A 23,860-nucleotide genomic window follows, 5' to 3' on the forward strand; every position below is an offset into this window, starting at 1 on the left:
TATGCTGTAGGTTTGAATTTAGCACCACAGATACATTTATTCTAGACTGCCACGTAAAATTCTGCAGTGTATCTGCCATGTGTGAATGCTGTAATACATTTAGGAATCCTGAGAATGTGACCGGCTCAGTTCTGTAATGAGTAGATGTTTTCACACCTCCATTGTATATGGATTTGTATGTATTAGGGTTCGGCTGCACGACTATCATGGTCACCCGACAGCTGTTGTGCCCAAGGGTCGCAGTGTAGCGGTGCTAGCATAGAAATAAATGGCCAGAATCGCAGAAATACAGCACTGTTGTATTTTTTGTGATTCTGGGGTTGTGGTTACTGCACATTTTCCGGTTACTCTGCGACCCCATTCTGCGCTAGCACCATTACACGGCAATGCTACTGCGGTCCTTGGGCGCGTCAGCTGTCGAGAGATCAAAGTTGCAGTTTAGTTGAACCCTTACTGGATTTGTCTTAAAAGCTGCCCATTGATTGCTGTGATTTTTAGGAACAATAAATCCATTTTAATGAAATGAATAGAGCACTGGGCCACATAATTTGTTGATTTCGTTCAAATCAATTAAAATGAGAGATATACAAGCATCCTGTGTCAAATCAGATGACCTTGTTTCCCTGACTGATGCATGCTGCTGCCCTCTGGTGGTACCTCATCAAACTACCAAATAGAATTAAAAGGGAAATAAAAGCCATGTCCCTGATATGCATTGATTGCATGTTTGTTAGGTAAGTCATCAGCGGATGACTGGTGGGGGTAATAGTTCCACCAGTGTTGGATTGTAACGTAGCTAAAGTCAAGTGAGCGGGGCTGTGTTACACGTCGGATCACAAGGCGAGCTGTGTTATAAAGACAGAGGAGCTGCTTTGCTTTACAGACACTGTGGCCCTATTTGTTAAAGGGATTGCGGCAATCAGTACCTGTTGTGGGGAAAATTGTGTGACCGTGTCCCGATAAGTCACCTCTTGAATTATCTGTGCGCCTTGGAGAAAAGTTTGTTATAATTCAGGGACTCCAGGTGTTCTGAAACTACAACTCCCAAAGTGCTCCATTCACTTCTGGGAGTTAGAAGACCAGCCGAGCATATTTGCATGCTGGGAGTTGTGGTTTCACAGCAGCTGATGCTGTTGCTGATCCCTGTCCTAATGACTTTGGCTTATGTAGAGCAATGGGGCAGATTTACTAATCCTGTAGGAGACATCCATCAAACATATACCTCTGGAGAATTTTCTAATATATGCATTAGGCTACATGCACACGACCGTATGGTTTTGTGGTCCGCAAATTGCAGAAAAAATCTGCAAAAAAAAAACTGATAACGTTCTGTTTGGCATCCGTTTTTTTGGTGGATCCATTATAATAATGCCTATCCTTTTCCGGAAACTAGAGAAAATTAGAACATGCACAATTTTTTTTGCTGGGCAACGGAACGTACATACTGATGCGGACAGCACAGGGTGTGCTGTCCACGTTTTTTGCGGACCCATTGAAATGAATGGGTCTGCATCCTATGCGCAAAAAAAACCCAAAACGGAATGGACACGGAAACAAACAACGTTCGTGTGCAAGAGGCCTGTCACCACGGTTCTGGACTGGTACTGCAGATATGGAGTCCAGATTGCTATTTTTTATTTTCCTACTGCCCCGCATTTCCCCTCTGTCAGTACTCAAAGCTGCACTACATTGCAACGTCTGGACTGCTGTTCCATGAGAGGACTCAGCAACCCTGACAGCGGGGGTAAGGAGGGTAGTAGGGAAATAAAATATAATGATGTGGACTCCTTATCTGCTGTACTATTCATGTATTATATCAGATAATAGTCCAAGCCTGTGGTGCCAGATTCCCTTTAAAAGGGTTGTGCATTACAAAAACATGGCTGCTTACTTCCAGAAACACTGCCACACCAGTCCACAGGTCATTTCTGGTACTGCAGCTCAGTGCCAGATACAACCTGTGAACTGTACGACACTGTTTCTTGAACAAAGCAGCCTTTTTTTTCTAATCGAGGATAATTTTTCATCTCCACTTTTACAGCATATCACTGTGTTGAAATAAATGACATATGTCAACAAGTTCATTAGTTATTTCTTTATCTTGCTTTTTTCCGTTGTGTCTGTCCCGTGAAGATGGCAGGAAAAATGTTGTTGCAATCCCGCGACTGTGACGTGACAGTCTCAGAAAAATCCGTCCAAGTCTGAGTTTTGTGGGACTGTCGCATTGAAGTCACAGCATGTCACATTTCGCAATGTAGCTGTACCCTTTTTGTCGGACAACTTGCTGTCGTGCGACACATGTCGCCGGGTAGCCATAGCCTTAAAGAGGAGCTGTCACCTCTCCTTTCTATGGTAGTACATACTTGCGTATTTATTATGTTGTGGTGTTCCTCTCTTATTCCTCTTGAATGCTACTAAATAAATTGACATCAGGCTGTTACTATCCCCCTTGTCAAAGGGGTATGTCCCTACCCAGCCTAAGGCCAGGGCCTCATGGCGACGTGTGTCGTGCGACAAAAAGGGTGCAACTGCACTGCAGCAGTCAATGGTGTCACACTGCGACACCACAATCACACAAAAATCCAACATTGACTATTATTATAAAAAATGTTGCGCGACTTTTCTGCGACAAGAAGTCGGGCGACACATGTCGCCGTGCAATACCGGCAGCTTTGTTTGGACAGTGTCAGAAAGTATGGGGACATCCCCAAAGACCCCTTTGTCAATATACTCATAAACTTCTAGAAGGAATAACAGAGCAAAGGCATAACACAGAGTTATGAGAATACAGTCTCTTGAACTCTTATATTATTATTTATGTGCCAAGAGCACCAATTTCTAGTTCAGGAAATATCAATATACAGAAATTGAAGAAAGCGTTACTTTGATGCTGGAAATAACGTCATATATTTGTAATTTCTTTGTAGAAAACAGATCGTTCTAAAAGATTCGAGTTCCTCCTGAAGCAGACAGAGCTGTTTGCACATTTCATTCAGCCGGCTTCACAAAAGTCTCCCACTTCTCCGCTGAAAGTGAAATTAGGACGCCCCAGGACAAAGAAGGATGAGAAACAGAGTTTGTTGTCTGTTGGAGAGTATGCACATGGCTTCTCACATCCTTTCCTATGTCACCAATGCAATGAAACAGACTGAGCACAATTTTCTAATATTTGTGTCCATGTCTTTACAATTTAGCAATCGACACCGACGCACAGAGCAAGAAGAAGATGAAGAACTGCTGTCTGAAAGTCGCAAAACCTCCAATGTGTGTGTGCGATTCGAAGAATCACCTTCATGTACGTTATGGTCTTATGTGCAGAATTTACTTTGTAGATCACTTATTTGTCATGTACTTAATTTGAGCTACATCTTGGCTAATATTCCAGTCACATTAAAGGGGTTGTCCCATTACAACTACGTATCCCCTATCCTCAGGATAGGGAATTAATGTCTTATTGGCAGGGGTATGACTGCTGAGTCCCCAGCTGATCACGAGAATGGAGGCCGCGTTCCTCCGTTTATATGGAGCGGCAGACAGGCATGCACTTGTCAGAGATAGCCGAGTACAAGCGCTCAGTTATCTTCAGCATAGAGTTGAATGGAGCAGCAAAGCACATTCTTGTCTTCTGCTGCATTCAAATTTAGGAACACAGACCCCATTCTCATTATTGGCAGGGGCTCCAGTGGTTGGACCCCCACCAATTAGACACTTCCCCTATCCTGCATCTGTCCATTGTTTTTTTTAACCTTATTAACAACGTTTTGTATTCAAAATAGCACAAAGATTGATGCCCATTTAATGTGCCAGTGAAGTAATGCAATACCCCATTGTAAGGGCAATCTGCGCTTAAAGGGGTTATCTGGGAATTAAAGGGGTTCTCTGGGCTTTTAAAATTGCTGACCTATCCTCAGGATAGGTTATCAATATCAGATCGGTTTGCCATAGACATAGCAGCAGGAAGGGAGACGGCATGTGCACACTGCGCGCACCGTCTCCTCATACAGCTGATTGGCAGGGGTGCCAGGTGTCGGACCCCCACTGTTCTGATATTGATGACCTATCCTGAGGATAGGTCATCAATATTAAAAGCCCGGAGATCAACTTGCAGTATAACAGGCCGAACTGGATGGACAGATGTCTTTTTTCGTCCTTATAAACTATGTTACTATGTTACCTTTAATATTGATGACCTATCCTCAGGATAAGTACTAGTTTTAAGTACAAGACATGGAAAGGCGGTGTTTGATGTAGCATATAACATATCTGATTGGCTCTGGGAACACTGCTCCGCTTGTGGGTGATCCACCCCGACGAGCACGGAGAAAGAAAATGTACATTTACAAAAACCATCAAAATATTCAAACTATATACACCTAGCCTGACTCACTGACTGCACTAAATCTAATATACAACTATAGTTGTCTAAGGAGGGATTGTGATTTCTTTTGTATCAGGTACACTTTAAAATCCCCAGCAAGCATTCAAATCTAGGAAAATGCAACAGTAAATAACCAATTTTTGCCACACTTTTACCTTCTGTGATTTCAGCTTTAGGCCTCTTTCATATGAACATGTTTGGTCTGGAAAATATGGTCCATGTGATGGCCGCATTTCCCAGACTGTCTGCGACTTGGACGAACCAAACTCACAGCATCAGAGTGATTTCTGATACTGTGAGTTCCAGTCCATTCACGGGTCTTCTATACTGTACTGATGAGTGAGTACAGGTCATTAGAGCAGTGGTGTGGTTGGAACTTACAGCATCCTAAATCACTGTGACACTGTGAGTTTGGTTTAGCTAAGTCGCAGTTGGTCCAGGAAATGTGTGAAACTGGCCTTAAAGCGTTTTTTCAGCTGATAGATATTGATGACCTTTCTTGAGGATAGTGTATAAATATCAGATCAGAGGGGGTCCGACACCCGGCACTAGGAATCGACCGATATTGATTTTTTAGGGCCTATACCGATAATCTGTGAACTTTTAGGCAGATGGCCGATAATTTATACCGATATTCAGTGAATTTTCATTTTTGAAAAAAAATAAAAAATTCCTACACAAATCTTCTGAAAATGAATATGTTTATTGTTAACGTGTATTATTTTTTTTTGTAAATCTTTTTTTCCATTCATAATTAATATTTTTGGGTGTGTTTTTAGTTTTGTAACTTTCTTTTACTATTAGCCCCCTTAGGGACTAGAACCCTTGTCCTATTCACCCTGTTAGATCTCTATCAGGGTGAATAGGACCTCACTGTCCCTGCTGCTCTGTGCTTTGTACACACAGCAGCAGGGAGCCGACTATGGCAGCCAGGGCTTCAATAGCGTCCTGGCTGCCATGGTAACCGATCGGAGCCCCAGGCTTGCACTGCTGGGGCTCTGATCGGAACTTCCACTGAGGAGGAGGGGAGAGGGAACCCTGTGGCCACTGCCACCAATGATTAATACTGGGGGGCTTGGGTGAGGGGGTGCACTGCGCCACCAATGAATAATACTGGGTTGGGGGGGGCGCACTGCGCCACCAACAATTAATACTGGGGTTGGAGGGTTGGGGGGGGGGGCGCACTGCACCACCAACTATTAATACTGGGGTTGGGGGGGGGGCGAACTGCTCCACCAATGAAGATAACTCTCTTATTCATTCATATACAGGAGGCGGGAGCTGGCTGCAGAATCACATAACCGGCTCCCGACCTCTATGAGCGTTAGCTGCTATCCGCGCTATCCGCGGCACCCCTCAGGTGCAGGGTTAACTGCCGCAGATCGCAGCTACTTGTCATAGAGGTCGGGAGCCGGCTATGTCCTTCTGCAGTCAGCTCCCGCCTCCTGTATATGAATGAATGAGACAGTTATCTTCATTGGTGGCGCAGTGGCCACAGCCCCTCCCCTCCTCTTGTCCTCCCTCCTCTTATTGGTGGCAGCAGCAGCATAGGGGGAGGGAGACACTGCTTCCTTCTCCCCTGTGCTGCTGAGGGAACACGGAGAGCACTGTCAGCAGCGCGATCCTTGTTCCCCATACGTTATCGGAATATCTGCAAAATAGATGCCGATACCGATAACGTTCAAAATCCTGAATATCGGCCGATAATATTGGTAAAACCGATAATCGGTCGATCCCTACCCGGCACCCCCGAGATCAGCCGCCAGTGCTGGAAACGAAACAGTGGACGGAGCTAGAAGCAGAAGTAGCCATGACGGCGCATTGCATCTCTGCTCCCATTCACTGCACAGTGAACATTACACCCCCTCACTCCTGCCTAAGGATTGGTCATCCATATCTGCATGCTGGAAAACTGCATATATTGTGCAATTTGTATGAATTTTTGGTAGATTTGGCTGTTTAGAGGATGGACATTTTGTTTAAAGGGGTTGGTCACTTCTGGCTACTTGTGCCCGATGTGTATGTAGATGAATATATGACACTTACTAATATAACCTTTGCTGATATTCTGTGCCATTTTCTATATTTCATGTCCCCTTGTTAGGCAGATCTTCTTTGCACACAGAGGTCCTGTCCATACGATGGCAGGTCATGTGACTAAACATGTCACTCAGACTCCAATATTAAAACAGCCCTCCATCAGCCTCAGATCAGACCCCATCAGCCTCAGATCAGACCCCATCAGCCTCAGATCAGACCCCATCAGCCTCAGATCAGACCCCATCAGCCTCACATCAGACCCCATCAGCCTCAAATCAGACACCATCAGCCTCAAATAAGACCCCATTAGCCTCAGATTAGACCCCCATCAGACCTCAGATCAAACCCCCTTCAGACCTCAGATCAGAACCCATCAGCCTCAAAATAAACTTACCTTACTTGCTCCGGATGCTGCTGCCACTCATTCACTGGTCCCTGGTGTTCTTCTGGCTCCCGCATGCTGATGACTGTCAGTACCTTGCGGAATATAAGACGCACTGCCACTTCTCACTCACCTTTAAAAAAGTGCGTCTTATAGTCCGAAGAATGCAGTATATTTTTTAAGACGAATCTTTCTGGTATTTAAGCTAGATATTTTGTTTTATCGACTTTAATTGTGGTGTTAAATAAAAAAAAAAACAAGTTTTGTGCGCTTTTGAATTTCCGCACCCAATCCTTTTGTTATCCCGGGAGATGAACCACCAGGGGTGTCTGGCAGCATTGAAAACACATTCATGCTCAGCTCAGGGCATTTGGAAGAGGTACTGTAACTGTCTGTTGAGTATGTATAGGGGAGTTGAAGGTGCAGCTATTGAAGGTGCATCTGCACCCTCCAAGAAAGCAGGAGAAAGCTTTTCTCTACAAAGATAATGTGAAATAAATCTGCTGGTGCAGATCTGCTGTGCAAAACCAAACCCACACAAAGATTAAGCAGCACCCAGGCAGGCGCTAAGATTTATTCCAGCAGATACTCATTTTATTATTTTACATTTCATTTCTCTTACCCCATATCTTGAACCTATAGGATTTGTCACGCTGTCTTTAATCTGAGGAGACCTTTGTAAATTTCCTTCCTGTTTCAGAACTTTATATTCATCAGATATTTGGAATGTGCTTAGTGTCTTCTTGTTCTTTCTCGTTTAGGATTTCCTGCGATGCATAACTTCTGAGAAAACAGGGGGTCATTTATTAAGACCGGCGTTTTAGAAACCGGTCTTAATAAAGTCCCTGCACTATCGGTGGATCGGAACAGGCCTCTTCATAACTTCGGCACATCCAGTGCCAGTCTAAATCTAAGACAGCTTCCTTGCTGTCTTACATCTAGACCATTTTCTACACCTAAAACAGGTGTAGAAAAAGATAAATAAGACAGGCCGCCTTCTCCGCCCACTTTTTTAGACCTAGTGTAAGCGGGGAGGAGTTGCAGATTGTGGCGCAGCTAATTGTTGTGCCACCATTTGCGCCCGAAAAATATGCCCAATATAGGCGTATTTCAGTATAATAAATGACCTGTTTTGTTTCTTCAAGACATTTGCTGGGGTATTGACCATACTGAGTATTGTATATTTAATGCAAGGTACCCTTTGTTCACTGCTATGGAACTTCTGAAATTAGCTTCGAAACTCCCATACCGATGAATGGAGAGCACGCCACACATGCATGGTGTGCTCGCCTTCCCTTCGGGGACCCCATTCTCTGAATAGGAGCAGGTCCCAGAGGTGGGACCCACATCTTTCTGACATTGATGGCATATCATAACCATATGCTATCAGTGTCCCAGATGGGCCAACCCCTGTAATGTTCTAACCAGTCCACGAGTATGATAGCCTACCGGCGCCCATCAACTGACTGCATGAACCACGGTGCTCCAACGAGTGCCCATGAGCTGCACTACTAGGCACAGCCGCTACTAAAAGTACCGAGCTGTGCCTGGTTACCTGTGAAGGTGGCGGGACACTAGCTGGAGAGTACGTCAGTCATTTGATCATACCGATCTGATATAGATGACTTGTCCTAAGGGTAGACCATCAATATTGTAGTCCCAGATAAACGAAGTAGTTTTCCACTGAAAAACGTATACAAATGTTACTTCAGCTGGTGAAAAACAATATTGCACTGGTTAATTGGGGAAACCAAATGGAATAAGAAGGTTCAATTCGGGAAGGAATTTTTATTCCCCTAAAGTGAGGAAAATTGGCTTCTACCTCACAGGGGTTTTTTGCCTTCCTCTGGATCAATTTGCAGGATGACAGGCCGAACTGGATGGACAGATGTCTTTTTTCGGCCTTATGTACTATGTTAATCCTCCCCTTCTAGATTTTCTATGGTCTGACACTTGTCATTGGTGTTTATTGTGTCATTATCAGTTTTTTTCTCATGTCATCTCATTTTGAAATATTTGTTGCGCAGATGTGAAACGAGGAACACTGAGAGATTATCAAGTCAGAGGCCTCAACTGGATGATCTCTCTGTATGAAAATGGCATTAATGGCATCTTGGCCGATGAAATGGTAAATCCTATTCATGGCATGGTTCCCCTGTATGTAAACACACAACTAGAGACATTTATGGATATTTTAAATCTCTTTATCTGTATTTCTATAGAGCAACCTTATGGGTTAGGTGTCCTGGAATGATTTGAATGTCCCCTATAGAATTAGTTCTATAAATACTTGCATATATTTTGGTGGCCATTTTATGATGTTGTGGCCCCGCTCCACTCCACAACTCACATTATTTCTTCCCTATAAGAGTTATATAGTTACAGTGGAGGATCTGTGTTATTATGGCTGTTTCTCTCTTTGTCTTCAGGGACTGGGTAAGACATTGCAGACAATTGCTTTGTTGGGCTACCTTAAGCACTACAGGAACATTCCTGGTCCTCATATGGTGTTGGTACCAAAATCGACCCTACACAACTGGATGAATGAGTTTAAACGCTGGGTCCCAACACTTTGTGCTGTTTGTCTTATTGGTGACAAAGATGCACGGGTAAGTACAGTACTGTAAGTACAGTATAACTGAGCAGATCCTTCTGTAAATATAATAAGTGGAATTGGGAATACAGAAGCACACGGCACAGGCACGAGAATTCAGCCGAGATGGAGAGTAGTAGGCTGTCAATCTAGAGGAGAGGAGCGGGCGTGAGCTCGCTGGGCAGCTGAAATAGTGAGTGGACGGAGCCTTTAGGTGCTGAAAAGACGCCCCCATAGCACCTAGAGGCTCATTTGCATATCCATAAAACTACGTTTTTAAGCTTAACCGCTCCAGACAAAGGTAATACATGAACATGGTTAGGTACAGCGGACACAAGCAGATCGCTAGTGTTGGACAGCTAAATAGGTGAAAATCTGGTGGCAGAAACCCTTTAAGGACACGACCATATTTCACCTTAAGGACCAGGCAATTTTTTGCAAATCTGACCAGTGTCACTTTATGTGTGAAAAACTTTAAAACGCTTTTACTTATCCAGGCCATTCTGAGATTGTTTTTTCGTCACATATTGTACTTCATGACACTGGTAAAATGGAATTAAAAAAAAAAATCATTTTTATTTATATAAAAAAAAATACCAAATTTACCAAAAATTGGGAAAAATTTGCAAATTTCCAAGTTTCCATTTCTCTACTTCTATAATACATAGTAATACCTCCAAAAATAGTTATTACTTTACATTCCCCATATGTCTACTTCATGTTTGGATCATTTTGGGAATGCAATTTTTTGGGGATGTTACAAGGCTTAGAAGTTTAGAAGCAAATCTTTCTAAAACCCACTTTTTAAGGACCAGTTCAGGTCTGAAGTCACTTTGTGAGGCTTACATAATGGAAACCACCCAAAAATTACCCCATTCTAGAAACTACACCCCTCAAGGTATTCAAAACTGATTTTACAAACGTCGTTAACCCATTAGGTGTTCCACAAGAGTTATTGGCAAATTGAGATCAAATTTAAGAATTAAAATTTTTGGGCAAATTTTCCATTTTAATCCATTGTTTCCAGTAACAAAGCAAGGGTTAACAGCCAAACAAAACTCAATATTTATTGCCCTTATTTTGTAGTTTTTAGAAACACCCTATATGTAGTCGTAAACTACTGTACGGGCACAAGGCAGGGCGTAGAGGGAAAGGAGCGCTGTGTGGTTTTTGGAAGGCAGATTTTGCTGGACTGGTTTATTTACACCATGTCCCATTTGAAGCCCCCCCTGATGCACCCCTAGAGTAGAAACTTCATAAAAATGACCCCAATTTGGAAACTACGAGATAAGGTGGCAGTTTGTTGGGACTATTTTTAGGGTACGTATGATTTTTGGTTGTTCTATATTACATTTTTGTGAGGCAAGGTTACCAAAAATAGAAATTCTGAAATTTAATCTCCATTTGCCATAAACTGTTGAGGAACACCTAAAGGGTTAATACAGTTTGTAAAATCAGTTTTGAATACCTTGAGGGGTGTAGTTTCTTAAATGGGGTCACTTTTATGGAGTTTCTACTCTAGGGGTGCATCAGGGGTTCTTCAAATGGGATATGGTGTCAAAAAAAACTGTCCAGCAAAACCGACCTTCCAGAAACCATATGGCATTCCTTTCCTTCTGCGCCCTGCCGTTTGGTCATACAGCAGTTTACAACCACACATGGGGTGTTTCTGTAAACTGCAGAATCAGGGTATTAAATATTAAGTTTTGTTTGGCTGTTAACCCTTGCTTTGTTACTGGAAAAAATGGATTAAAATGGAAAATTTTGTTCATCTGAAGGGTTAGGTCATGGGGTATTTTTATAGAGCAGATTCTTACGGACGCGGCGATACTTTATATGTCTACTTTTTTATTTATTTTAGTTTTACAAAATATAATTTTTGAAGAAAATAATTTTTTGGGGGGTGTCTCAAGCCTGAGAACCATATATTTTTTTCGATTGTCAGTGGCTAAATGGAATTAAAATTGGGGAAGGGGATTATAAATTTAGTACTCTATGTAAGTGTGGTACTCCCTGAAGCAACTATCAATGCAGAGGCCCGGATGATCGGGGCACGTGTCACACTGAGTGATTGTCACGGATGGTGTAACAGAAAACAAGAAGTTACAAATAAGGATCCGACTGGCTTGATCCGAAACTAAGGAACAAAAGGGTGACCCCTATTTAAGCCCTGAAACTCTCCCTGTCTTCTCAGCCCATGCAAAGATCTCTATGATAGAAAATTGCATGCCCTCGTGCCTCGACTGTATGACACCTGAACACCCTATAATAGTGAGGGGACACGACCACCGGCTCCCTACACTTGATACGGAGGGAGTCAGGGTCACCTAGGATCAAGCAAACAGGAAAACACAAATAAATGAACAGACTTATCTGTAGAAGCATCAGTTGTAGCATCCAGCATGTACACACTCCAGGAAGTTGTATAAACCGCAAAGTGATGCAGTATGGGAGGGGATTTAAAGGGATGTAATCAGTGCAACTAGATGACAGCTGAGAGAGGGAAACGAGATGACAAAACGAAAGCAAAACAAAAGAACATCAAGCAGGAGGTTCTAAAGAATGTCTGTCAGAGCTTCTCAGATGTCTGGCGGTGACAGTGATGGTGTCCTTCCGTATCCCTCTCATGTGACACACTCTGCACTTTTTTTGGGACCGTCCCTTCTTTCCATTATGGGGGACCACACCTGGAAAGCGTTGGCCAGGGACGATCCGGGCACCTCAAGTTCCTGAGGTACTCCGGCCTGCTCTTTCCCGGTCAGAAAAGATCAGGGCCTTGAGGACTGCCTCATAGAACTGGAGGAATTTCCCTGTGTTGCCAGCGCTCCGGGACACCACAAAAGAGTTGTACATGGCAACCTGTACCAAGTAGACCGCAACTTTTTTGTACCATGCCCGGGTTTTTGCGCATGTATTTTAAATTTTTGTTAATAGGCAGGAGTCCGACTACAGGAAATATTTTTGCCCTAAATGTATTTGTAGGCTGCTAACTGTTTGGTAACTGACAACTAAATATTTGTTTTTTTATGATGTTATTATTGGGTTTGGGATTGGGTGGGACTGGCGATGAGATGGGCACAATACAAATTTGGGACTGGGGTAGATGGCGGAGGAAACACCAGAGCCCCCGAGATGGTTCTTCTAACCTTATGTACCAATGTGGGGATTATGGCTGATAAAATTAAAATAGTAAGGTGGAATGTAAGGGGATTAGGAGACGCAACAAACCGAGCTGCAATATTTTTTGCGTTATAACAATATCAGCCACTACTACTCATTTGCTACAGAAACTCCCGAATGAAAAGGCTCCCGGGATGGATGGTTTACAGGCTGAGTTTTTTTAGAAATATACCAAACTATTATTACCACAACTACTTTCTGTCTTTAAAGGGATTCTGTCACCAGGTTTCACCCCCTCCAGATAAAAATATGGTTATGTTCAGGGAGCTTTAACCATTCCTAATGTTGTCTTATAAATGTAATCTGTAGGCTCATTTTGCTAAAAAAAACGCTATTACTAACCTGTGACGTCTCCTGCTCTCCCTCCCTCCCCCCTCCTCCTGCTGTGACGTCTCCTGCTCTCCCTCTCTCCCTCCCCCCTCCTCCTGCTGTAACATTGCGATGTTACAGCAGGAGGAGGGAGGGAGAGCAGGAGACGTCACAGCAACCTTATAGCAGCAGGAGGAGGGGGGAGGGAGAGAGAGAGCAGGAGGCGTCACAGAAGATTATGAGGCGGCGCTGGGCACGAACGGCAGCAGGTGCGGGCGGCAGCTTGGAGCCATTTACATCCCCTTGGGCACCTTATTTTTATGAATGACAGGTTAGTAATAGCGTTTTTTTTAGCAAAATGAGCCTACAGATTGCATTTATAAGACCACATTAGGAATGGTTAAAGCTCCCTGAACATAACCATATTTTTATCTGGAGGGGGTGAAACCTGGTGACAGAATCCCTTTAATGATGCCTTTCAAAAGGGGGAACTGCCAGCTTTAATGAAGGAGGCAGTGGTGGTTGTACTACCAAAGCCTGGGAAAGACCTGACCCTTATTGATTCGTATAGACTAATCTCACTATTAAACTTTGATGTTAAGATATTGGCAAAGTTCCTAGCAAATAGGCTACAGGCTGTTATCTCGACTATCATCCATAATGATCAGGCAGGATTCATGTCTGACAAATCCACCTCGATAAACCTCAGGAGGCCAGAGGAGGGCAGAATCGGTGGAAGATCGGGCCATACTATCTCTGGATGCGGCCAAAGCCTTTGATAGTGAGGAATGGAACTATCTCTGGGAAGTATTACGTGTCATGGGCTTTGGAAACATATATATATCCTGGGTTCAACTACTATACCGCAATCCCAGAGCTAGGATTAAAGGTAATGGTGGTACATCGGAGGTATTTGGGTTGGGCAGAGGCACACGTCAGAGGTGCCCGTTATCCCCTCTTTTATTCGCCATCGCAATTGAACCGCTTGCATGTTTACTCCTATTCTCAGAAAAAATTGTGGGATTCCCTATGGGAGCCAAAGAGGAGAGGGTGTCTCTCTACGCAGATGAAATGCTCATATATGTGGGCAATGTGTAGCAGTCGCTGGGCCCTATCATGTCTCTTATACAGGATTTCGGAGACAGGTCTGGTCTTCGTATAAATTGGTCCATTTTGTGTCCACTGGATCAGACCCCTATTGATTTCTCCCTTTTATACACTCAGCCGCAGGTCGCCCACAAATTCAAGTACTTGGGAATTGTGTTCTCAACAAACATTGGGCACTACGTGAAAAACAATATAGAGTCGCTTCTGAATAAATGGGTGAAAAAATCAATGCGTGGTGCAAACTACCAATGTCTGAAATAGGTAGGAGCAATCTCCTTAAAATGATTCTCATGCCCAAGCTTATGTATGGTCCTGCACAATTTCCCTGTCTGGATTCCACAACGAATCTTTTTCAGGATAGATAGAAAGTTTAGAAGCTTCATCTTGTGTAAGAAAAGAGCCAGGATCCGGCTGGATATTTTACAGAGAGGAAAAGAAGCAGGGGGTCTATCCATTCCAAATCCATGGCTATATTATATATCCTCTCAGTTGCAGCAGCTGAGGGGGTGGGAGAGACCCCAGGGGATATCGCATCTGCCCGGCTAATAGCACACATTATAGAAGATGACTCACCGGGGGTCCTATTGGAACAAAGTGGCCTCTCTGATAAGTTGGGGAGTCAACCCTACACTTACTCTGATACATAAGATTTGGCTTAAGTGTCAGGATTTGCTGTTTGTACAGGGATTCATTCAGGTCACTCCCCTGTGGAAAAATCCCGTGCTACCTGAGATATTTCGCTTAGAAGGGTTTTCGCCCTGGGAACGGAAAGGCGTGAAATTTCTGTATCAGCTGCAGAGAGATGGGGCGTTCAAATCATTTGAACAGCTCAGGGACGACTTTGCCCTGCCTCATACGGCCTTTACTAATTCTTGCAGGCACGGCACACATTCCAGGCTCAGGCAAAATCTATGTCACCTACAATCACAACAGTCCCACTGTTCCAGCAGATTCTCACAAGTGACTCCTCCAGTGGCTTAATATCATCCATATATAGGAACTTGTTTGTTTGTGAAATCTGTGAAACAAGATACATTAGTGGTCAAGCGAAGGTGGGAAGGAGAGGTTGGGCCAATATCAGAAGACCAATAGAAGGCAGTTTTAGCCTTGACACCTCAGTTATCATTATGTGAGGGCCAGCGTATGTCCCAGTTGTTTCTTGTCCACCGGGTATATAGAACTCCAGCATTTCTGTTCAAGATTGGTGTTAGGAATGATGCTTCATGCCCTAGATGTGGAGTGAGTCCTGCATCCTTGCTGCACATGTTCTGGGAGTGTGCGGGGCTTGGAAACTTCTGGTCAGGTGTGCTAGCAGATATCAAGGACGCCTATCAGGTTGCGGTTTCGCCCGGTCCGAGGACATGTGTACTGGGAATATTGGACATTAAAAACTGACACTCGCGCACCGGAGTGCAGCGCTTGCTCTTCCAGGCCAGGAAATGAATAGCTAAATACTGGCTTAGACCCCAACCCCCAACTAGGGCAGAATTTTTTAACAAAATGACCGAGATCCTTCGCCTAGAAATGGGTGTTTATCTTAAAAGCAATGCCTGGCTAAGTTTAACAAAATATGGGACAAATGGGTTGAATGTAGGTCCATTATGGTATAACAGGGCTTAGAAGGGTTTTCTGTGGAATCTTTTGTCAGGAGGAAGGATCGCAGAGATCTGTGTAGATGCAGGACTTCCTCATATGAATCCCACAATGTAGAATGGAGAATAGGTGTGTAGACCTGGTGTGGAGGTGGATAGGTAACACTGTCTTGATGGATATGAAGCCCATACTTAGTGTATCAAGAGTTTGTCTGTTGGTGTTCCAATACAATATATCTTTTTTGTGGTTGCTGTGCCCGTTTCATCGCCGGGGTGGGGGGTGGGTGGGATGGTTTAAGGGTGGGGTAGTTACTGTTAATATTAAAATATGGATGAATGGGCCTTGACATGTAACCTGTACTATTACTTCTGGAAAATGTCTAGATACATTTCTACAGGTCCAAATAGATTACTTGTACCCCTTATTGTATCCGTTGCTGATATGCCATGTTTATTTTTGTATAAATGGAAAATCGTTAATAAAAATGATCTGATACAAAAAAGAAATGATAATTTAAGCATCCACATGCACAACTTTTTCACCCGATGAACAAGCGTTTTGCTCCTTTATTGGGTGATCTGCAGCACTTTTATGAAGGCAGATTATCAGGAACGAGTGTTCGTGTAAATACAGCATTACTCATCTTGCATTAGACATGTTTAATATGGAGTAATTGGCGACCTTCTTATAGCAGTTTTTGCCTTTGATCAACACAGTAAGAAAATAGGTTACACTAGATGGACCCTTATCACCTATGTCAATATATGAAAGAGAACCTATCACCATGAAATGCAGTACAATCTGCAGGCAGCATGTTATAGAGCAGGAGGAGCTGAGTAGACTAATATATTGTTTTGTAGAAAAAGATTCAGTAAAACTTGTAATTTATACATTTATTTCTCTTCTCTTTCTGAATTTAAGACCACTCCCGTGTACAGCTATCAGTGACTGACAGCTGTCTCTGTATACAGACTTACACAAAGAATGCTATCAGTGATAACACCTCCCCTGTGTACAACTTAAGTCAGAAATAGCAGAGATTTATATGTATAAATTACACATTTACTGAATCTTTTCCCATAAAAATATGTATCAATGTGCTCCGCTTCTCCTGTTCTATAACGTGCTGCCTGCAGATCACACTGCACTTTGTGGTGACAGATCCTCTTTAAACACTATCTGTAACAATGAAACATAGCTTATCTTGTTTAAATCTCGAATTAGGTGATCTACTAGTGAAATAGTGACAGATACTTGTGGCACAGGAGCATGCTGCTGCAATCTTACTCCATGTGTCTTTTGTAGTTGTCCCAGTGCAATACCAGCTTATAGCACAAGTCATGTCTCTATATGATTCCTCAATAACTTCACTAGAAAAAGATGGTAACAGGCACACTGATCTAAAAAATCTGTGAGGATGCGGCTCCCCTATTTATGTGCTGAAGCCCCCATACATGTTATACTATTGTCAGCCAAACCTGCACCATTCAGGAGGACCTATAGACAGTCTAACATTTAGTATAGCCCAGGGATGGGCAAACTCCCAGTATGCCCAGTCTGCCTACAGCTATCAACCTACAGCAAGGCATGATTGGATTTGTAGTTTTACAACAGCTGGAGAGCCTCAGTTTGCCCTTCCCTGGTATAGCCTCTCGACTGTCCCCCAACAGATAATGTCAGGGGATGGAAGAATCGGGTGCATTGAACTTCTACGCCCTGATCCTTTCGTTATCCCGGCAAATGAGTCACCAGAGGTTTCTGACAGCAGAACCAAGGGTGTACATGTATGGGGCGAGTTGAGAGAGATTGTTTTTAGCTATTGAGGGTTTATGTGCACCTTTCAAGGCAGCAGGAGAAATCCTGGTGACCTCATTTTGAGATATACCAATAGATTACGATCTACTGTGTGTCATCTGCTGGTATATTTAATGAATGAGAGATATGCTATCCATTATTCGATCATAAAGCAACATCTCTGTGTTAAAGCCTTATCATATTCTTTTTCACTTTGTCCTTCCTTTAATATACAGTGGGGCCCCCGCTAATCAGCTGTTTGAGAAGGCAGCGGTGCTTGCAGTAGTGCCATGGCCTTCTCTCGGCTTTCCCTAGGCCAGTGACGTCACGTTCATCTGTCACGTGGCCTAGGCACAGCTCAGCCCCTATTCACTTGATACCAAGCACAGCCATTGTACAATATGTGTCAGTGTGCTTGGTAAGCAGGGAGAAGGCCACCACGCTCACAGGAGCACTGGTGATTTCTCAAATAGCTGATTGTCACAAGTCCCGGGTGTCGGACCCCCACTGATCAGAGGGGATAGGTCATCAGTCCTAAAGTCTTGGAAAACCCTTGTAAATAACCGTATTCAAATGTAAAATGTGCTGCTTTCTCAGTCTTCAAGGTCTTCATGTTTCTTTTTGTATAACAGGCTGCTTTCATACGAGATGTTATGATGCCGGGAGAGTGGGATGTTTGTGTTACCTCCTACGAAATGGTCATACGGGAAAAATCTGTTTTTAAGAAGTTCAATTGGAGATACCTTGTTATCGATGAGGCACACAGAATAAAGAATGAAAAATCTAAGGTCAGTTACATGATTCTGAAATGTGTGGTTTAGGGCTCATTCACGTGGTTTGGTTCCGCAGCCGAGCCACATTTTTAGTTGCTTGGGTGCGGACCCATTCACTTCAACGGGGCCGCAAAAAATGCGGACAGCACTCCTTCTGCTGTCCGTATCCATTGCTCCGTTCCGTGGCCCCACAAAAATTATAGATCATGTCCTATTCTTGTCCATTTTGCAGTCAAGTCTAGGCATTGCTATGATGGGCCGTCTGTTCCGTTCCGCAAATTGCGGAAGGCACATGGGCAGCATCCGTGTTTTGCGTATCCGCAATTGGCGGACCGCAAAACACGGCACGGTCGTGTGAATGAGCCCTTATACAGACAGACAATACACTTAAAGCATACCTCCCGGAACCTCTTAGTACATTCTCTTTTAAACTTTTTCTGCTGCAGACTTCTTGCTTCTTCGCTAGCAGGCAATTGTTATCATTGCCTGCTGTACCACAGATACAGTGGAGCTGCCACGTCAGCCACCGGTCTCTGTGTCTGCCAGCCCACTTTACTCTCTGCCCTTTTCCCTTACAAATGTTGCAGTACAAACAGGACCTTATTACCTAGCATGTTCCCTCTACATCCACAGAAGGCATGAACTATGATTGAGTAAACTATGTACCATACAAGCTTGACAAAGGCCATTCATGCTAAGCCCAAACACTGCCTGATATGTTTCTTATATGTGAACACCTGATGGTAGCCGATTTCCAATAAAACTCCCTATAATTGCATCAGACCTATGGGTGCTGTCCCCTCTTTGTTAAAAAAACATTGGGTATACTGATCCTTTGGCCGTTGATTTTAAATTAGTTTTCTCTTCTGGTTCAGCACAGCAGTCACATGTAGTATATGGGCTCATCACTGCTGCAGCTAAGAACATGACATCATATTTTGTGGGGGGGGGGGGGGGTTTGAACCGGTGAGGTATAAGTTCTTTTAACAACTCCAAGACCAGGTAGTTGGTGGACAGGAGGATGGGAGTGGTAGTTTTGGCACTGATAGGAGTAGTTCACAGTGGCTTTTCTCACTTTGTTGCTCCCGGGGATCGTGCAGTGAATGGAAGATGCACCCTTTCCTCCCTCGGTCCATACCCTGGGCTTTTTGGGGGCTCCTGCCTGGTGGTGATTGGGGTGCTCTTAATGTTAGATATATGGCTGAGTGCAGGGCAGGAAGGCAGATGCAAAGGCCTGTAGAAGGATGGAGGCAATAACTAGGCCTGTTGGTTGCAATAAATAAAATCTATCTTTACTGATTTGATGATTGGAGTAGTAGTACTTATAGCAGCATAGGCACAGTTCCAAAATATGTTACAGTGTAGTGCTTTTGCCACTAGCTGTGTATAGGCAGTAATAATGGTAGTAGTACTCCTAGTCTCTCTCTAAGTACACTTTGCAATCTTTCCAAGATTTGTTCTGTTCTGTTCTTATTAACCCTTTCTGCAATTCCTGGGCTGAGGACTGCAGATTCTTGATATGGATGGCCAGTCCATTTGAGAGTGTGGTGGACACCGAGGCAATATTTCTTTTCCACAGCAACAAAAAATGTCTGCCATAAGCAAGCGAATACCTTGTTGTTGTTATCTTGCACTGCCTTTATGGTGGTTCTAGACCTTCTAACATGGATGGTCTTTTTCTCTCAGGGGTACTCTGTTGGAAAGTCTCTGGACTTGGGTCTAGTCTCCAGGAACTCTCACACACACGTGTGCTGTTAGGTATGCAGAGTACATAGAGACATACGTGCTTCAACATTAAATCACAACATTTAACTCAGTAACATTAAATTAACCCTTTAAGCGATAATTAACCCTTTGCAGTTTGCAGTGGTCCACTGTGGCACTGCAGATAGGCATGTCAAAGCAGCAACAGGGGGAGTGCCTATGTATCTAGCTGGGGAGAGGAGCTTTAAATTAGCTGGAATCTATATTGCAATATAATTTTAAGCATGTGCGATATGCGATATATATCGCAATATATTATATATTTTGGGGGGCTAAACATTTATTTTTATTTTTTTACTTTTTATTTAATAACTATAAGCCTCCTTACGGGCTAGAACCCTTGTACTATTCACCCTAATAGAGCTCTATTAGGATAAATAGGACTTCACACTCTCCCTGCTGCCCTGTGCATAGTACACACAGCAGCAGGGAGCTGACTATGACAGCCAGGGCTTCAGTAGCGTTCTGGCTGCCATGGTAACCGATCGGAGCCCCGCAATTACACTGCTGGGGCTCCGATCAGAAGCTGCCAACTTGGGGCCACTGCCACCAATTATTTAATACTTAGAAGAGGGGGAGTAGAAGGGAGGGGCTGTGGCCACTGCGCCACCAATGAATATAGTTAATATGCCTGAATACAAACGTAGCCTGCATGTGCCGGCCATATCCCATACCTGGCCTCTATTACTGCAACCTGAGGGGTTAATTACTGCGGATCACGGCGCGCAGTAATAGAGGCCAGGTATGGGATATGGCCGGCACATGCAGGCTACTTTTGTATTCAGGCATATTAACTATATTCATTGGTGGCGCAGTGGCCACAGCCCCTCCCCTCCTCCTCCTCTCTATTCTCATTGGTGGCGTAGTGGCCACAGTCCCTCCCCTCCTCCTCCTCTCTATTCTCATTGGTGGCGTAGTGGCCACAGTCCCTCCTCCTCCTACTCTGTTCTCATTGGTGGCGGAGTGGCCACAGTCCCTCCCCTCCTCCTCCTAGTCTGTTCTCATTGGTGGTCAGCGGCAGCCGCACACAGTGGGGAGGACTTCCTCCTTCTCCACTGTGCCGGCTCAGGAGAACATGATGCGTGCCGAGAGCGGCGCATGCCATGTTCTACCGCGATATGGCGATATAAACAAAATCTCTATTGTTGGCCAAATTTATATTGTCTGTATCGCCCACCCCTAGCTGGACGTTGTTTGGTGTGGAAGCCACAGTGCAGATGCAATCAGCGCCTATGTCAGTTCTCGCAGTAAATACAGGTCCCAACTTGAAAATTCTGGACTTACCACTTTGTTCTTTAAACCTGAAAAAATTTATGTATTTTTTTTAAGGAAAAATCCAGTTTAATTAAATATGCTGACTTTTGGGATCATTTATCAAACTGGTGTAAAGTAGAACTGGCCTAGTTGCCCATAATAGCCAATCAGATTTCACCTTTCATTTTCTAAAGGAGCTGTCAAAAATGAAAAGTGGAATCTGATTGGTTGCCTTGGGCAACTAAGCCAGTTCTACTTTATATCAGTTTAATACCCCATATATGTTTATTTGTACTGCATAACTTTTTCTTAAAGTGTTACAAAAATGAGAGAAAGGATACAGATGTGTACACTGGTATTTTGTGTTTTTTTGCTCTATTCTTTAGCTGTCTGAGATTGTTCGAGAGTTTAAGACCACAAACCGTTTACTACTGACGGGCACACCTCTTCAGAATAACCTCCATGAATTATGGGCATTACTTAATTTCCTTCTACCTGATGTTTTCAACTCTGCAAACGTGAGTATTCATTTATTTATGAGCCGTACTGACCACACCAGTGACAACTTTTTACAAATGCCTTATTGTATGGTGTGTGAAAATCGCAGTTATGCACTGCCAAAACTGGAAAATGTATTTAAAAAAAGTTTACCTGATAGTTTGCTTGGCAGCTAAAGACATCTATGTTGGCCCTATGTTCATATGTTCCCGCATTGCTGAGGAAAATGATGGTTTAATGTATACAAATGAGCCTCTAGGAGCAACAAGGGCATTGCCATTGCACCTAGAGGATCTGCTCTCTCTGCAACTGCTGTGCCCTCTGCACTTTGATTGACAGGACCAGGTGTGATGAGGTTTTACTGCCTGCTCCTGTAAATCAAAGTGGAGAGGGTGCAATTGCAGAGAGAGAGAGCCTCTAGGAGTAATGGCAATGCTGCCTCCTATGAACATGGGACTAACACATATGCCTCCAGCTGCCAAGCGAACATGTAACAGGTCAGCCAGTGTCATAGGTACAAATCTGCTGAAAGGGGCCCTTTAAACAGCAATTCACTTATATAATTTTATGAGCAGAATTGTGCCCTTTGTGAGTAGGAATGGTCAGATACTTGAACATAGAAGGGATGGGGCAGTTAAGTTAGCTCTTTTCATAAGGCCATCAGAGGAATATAGGGTGTCATTTATGTCAGACTGTGAGTAGCAGACACAGGCAGTCAGAAATTAGTATATTACATCTGTTCTTCATACACAGGGCTCGAGGATGGCGACCAAAATGGTTGCCAATGCGACTTAGAATTTACAAATGGCGACAAGACTTTTTAGTCTTGTCGCCATTTGCGACTAGACCTGCCGCCGCATCTCTGCAGTTGAATACAGCGGTGGGGCACAGGAGATGATAGTTCTCTGCCCCGCCGCCAATGTTCTTCTCAGCAGCGCAGTGGAGAAGGAGTCTCTCCCTCCTCCTGTGCTGCTGCCGCCGCCAATAAGAAAAGAGACAGGAGAAGGGGAGGGGCTGTGGCCACTGCGCCACCAATGAAGATAACTGACCTGTTAATACAAATACAGGAGGCGGGTGCCGACAGGGAGCTGCGATCCGCTGCCGTTAATACAAATCCAGGAGGCACCTGAGGGGTTAACGGCAGCGGATCGCAGCTCCCTGTCGGGTTCCGGCTATTTGATTCCGGCACCCGCCTCCTGGATTTGTATTAACAGATCAGTTATCTTCATTGGTGGCTCAGTGCACCCCCCCACACCCCAGTATAATAAACATTCGTGGGGCAGTGCGCCCCCCCAACCCCTCAGTAATAAAGTCATTGGTAGTTCAGTGGCAGTTCCGATCGGAGCCCCAGCAGTGTAATCGCTGGTCTCCGATCGGTTACAATGGCAGCCAGGACGCTCCTGAAGCCCTGGCTGCTATAGTAAGCTCCGTGGTGCCGTGTACACAAAGCCCAGGGCAGCAGGGAGAGTGTGAGGTCCTATTCACCCTAATAGAGCTCTATTAGGCCCCTTTCACACAGGTGAGTATTCCGCGCGGGTGCAATGCGTGAGTTAAACCCATTGCACCCGCACTGAATCAGGACCCATTAATTTCTATGGGGCTGTTCACATGAGCGGTGATTTTCACGTATCACTTGTGCGTTGCGTGAAAATCACAGCAAGCTCTATTTCGTGCGATTTTCACGCAACGCAGGCCCCATAGAAGTGAATGGGGCTGCTTGAAAATCGCAAGCATCCGCAAGCAAGTGCGGATGCGGTGCGATTTATACGCACAGTTGCTAGGAGACAATCGGGATGGGGACCCGATCTTTATTATTTTCCCTTATAACATGGTTATAAGGGAAAATAATAGCATTCTGAACACAGAATGCATAGTACAATAGCGCTGGAGGGGTTAAAAAAAATATATCTTTTTTTTTAACTCACCTTAATCCACTTGCTCGCGCAGCCTGGCTTCTCTTCTGTGCTGTGTACAGGAAAAGGACCCGTGGTGACGTCACTCCTGTCATCACATGGTCCATCACATGATCTTTTACCATGGTGATGGATCATGTGATGGACCATGTGATGATCGGAGTGACATCACCACAGGTCCTTTTTCTGTACACAGCACAGAATAGAAGCCGGGCTGCGCGAGCAAGTGGATTAAGGTGAGTTAAATATATATGTATATTTTTTTTTAACCCCTCCAGCGCT

At 44.1% G+C, this 23,860-nt stretch overlaps 1 protein-coding gene across 2 annotated transcripts in view; it reads left to right on the forward strand.

Moving 5' to 3' along the window:
• Positions 1–23,860, forward strand: part of SMARCA1 (SWI/SNF related, matrix associated, actin dependent regulator of chromatin, subfamily a, member 1) — a 177,436-nt gene that overhangs the window by 31,615 nt on the left and 121,961 nt on the right. For both annotated transcript variants that reach the window (XM_044306187.1, XM_044306186.1), the window contains exons 3-8: positions 2,928–3,094; positions 3,195–3,295; positions 8,828–8,928; positions 9,230–9,409; positions 18,009–18,164; positions 21,554–21,685. In XM_044306187.1, the coding sequence (XP_044162122.1) occupies positions 2,928–3,094; positions 3,195–3,295; positions 8,828–8,928; positions 9,230–9,409; positions 18,009–18,164; positions 21,554–21,685 (837 nt within the window). The remainder of the gene's footprint in view (positions 1–2,927; positions 3,095–3,194; positions 3,296–8,827; positions 8,929–9,229; positions 9,410–18,008; positions 18,165–21,553; positions 21,686–23,860) is intronic.

The sequence above is a fragment of the Bufo gargarizans genome, chromosome 9 (genome assembly GCF_014858855.1).
Source record: "Bufo gargarizans isolate SCDJY-AF-19 chromosome 9, ASM1485885v1, whole genome shotgun sequence".
In the NCBI taxonomy this organism is placed as follows: Eukaryota; Metazoa; Chordata; class Amphibia; order Anura; family Bufonidae; genus Bufo; species Bufo gargarizans.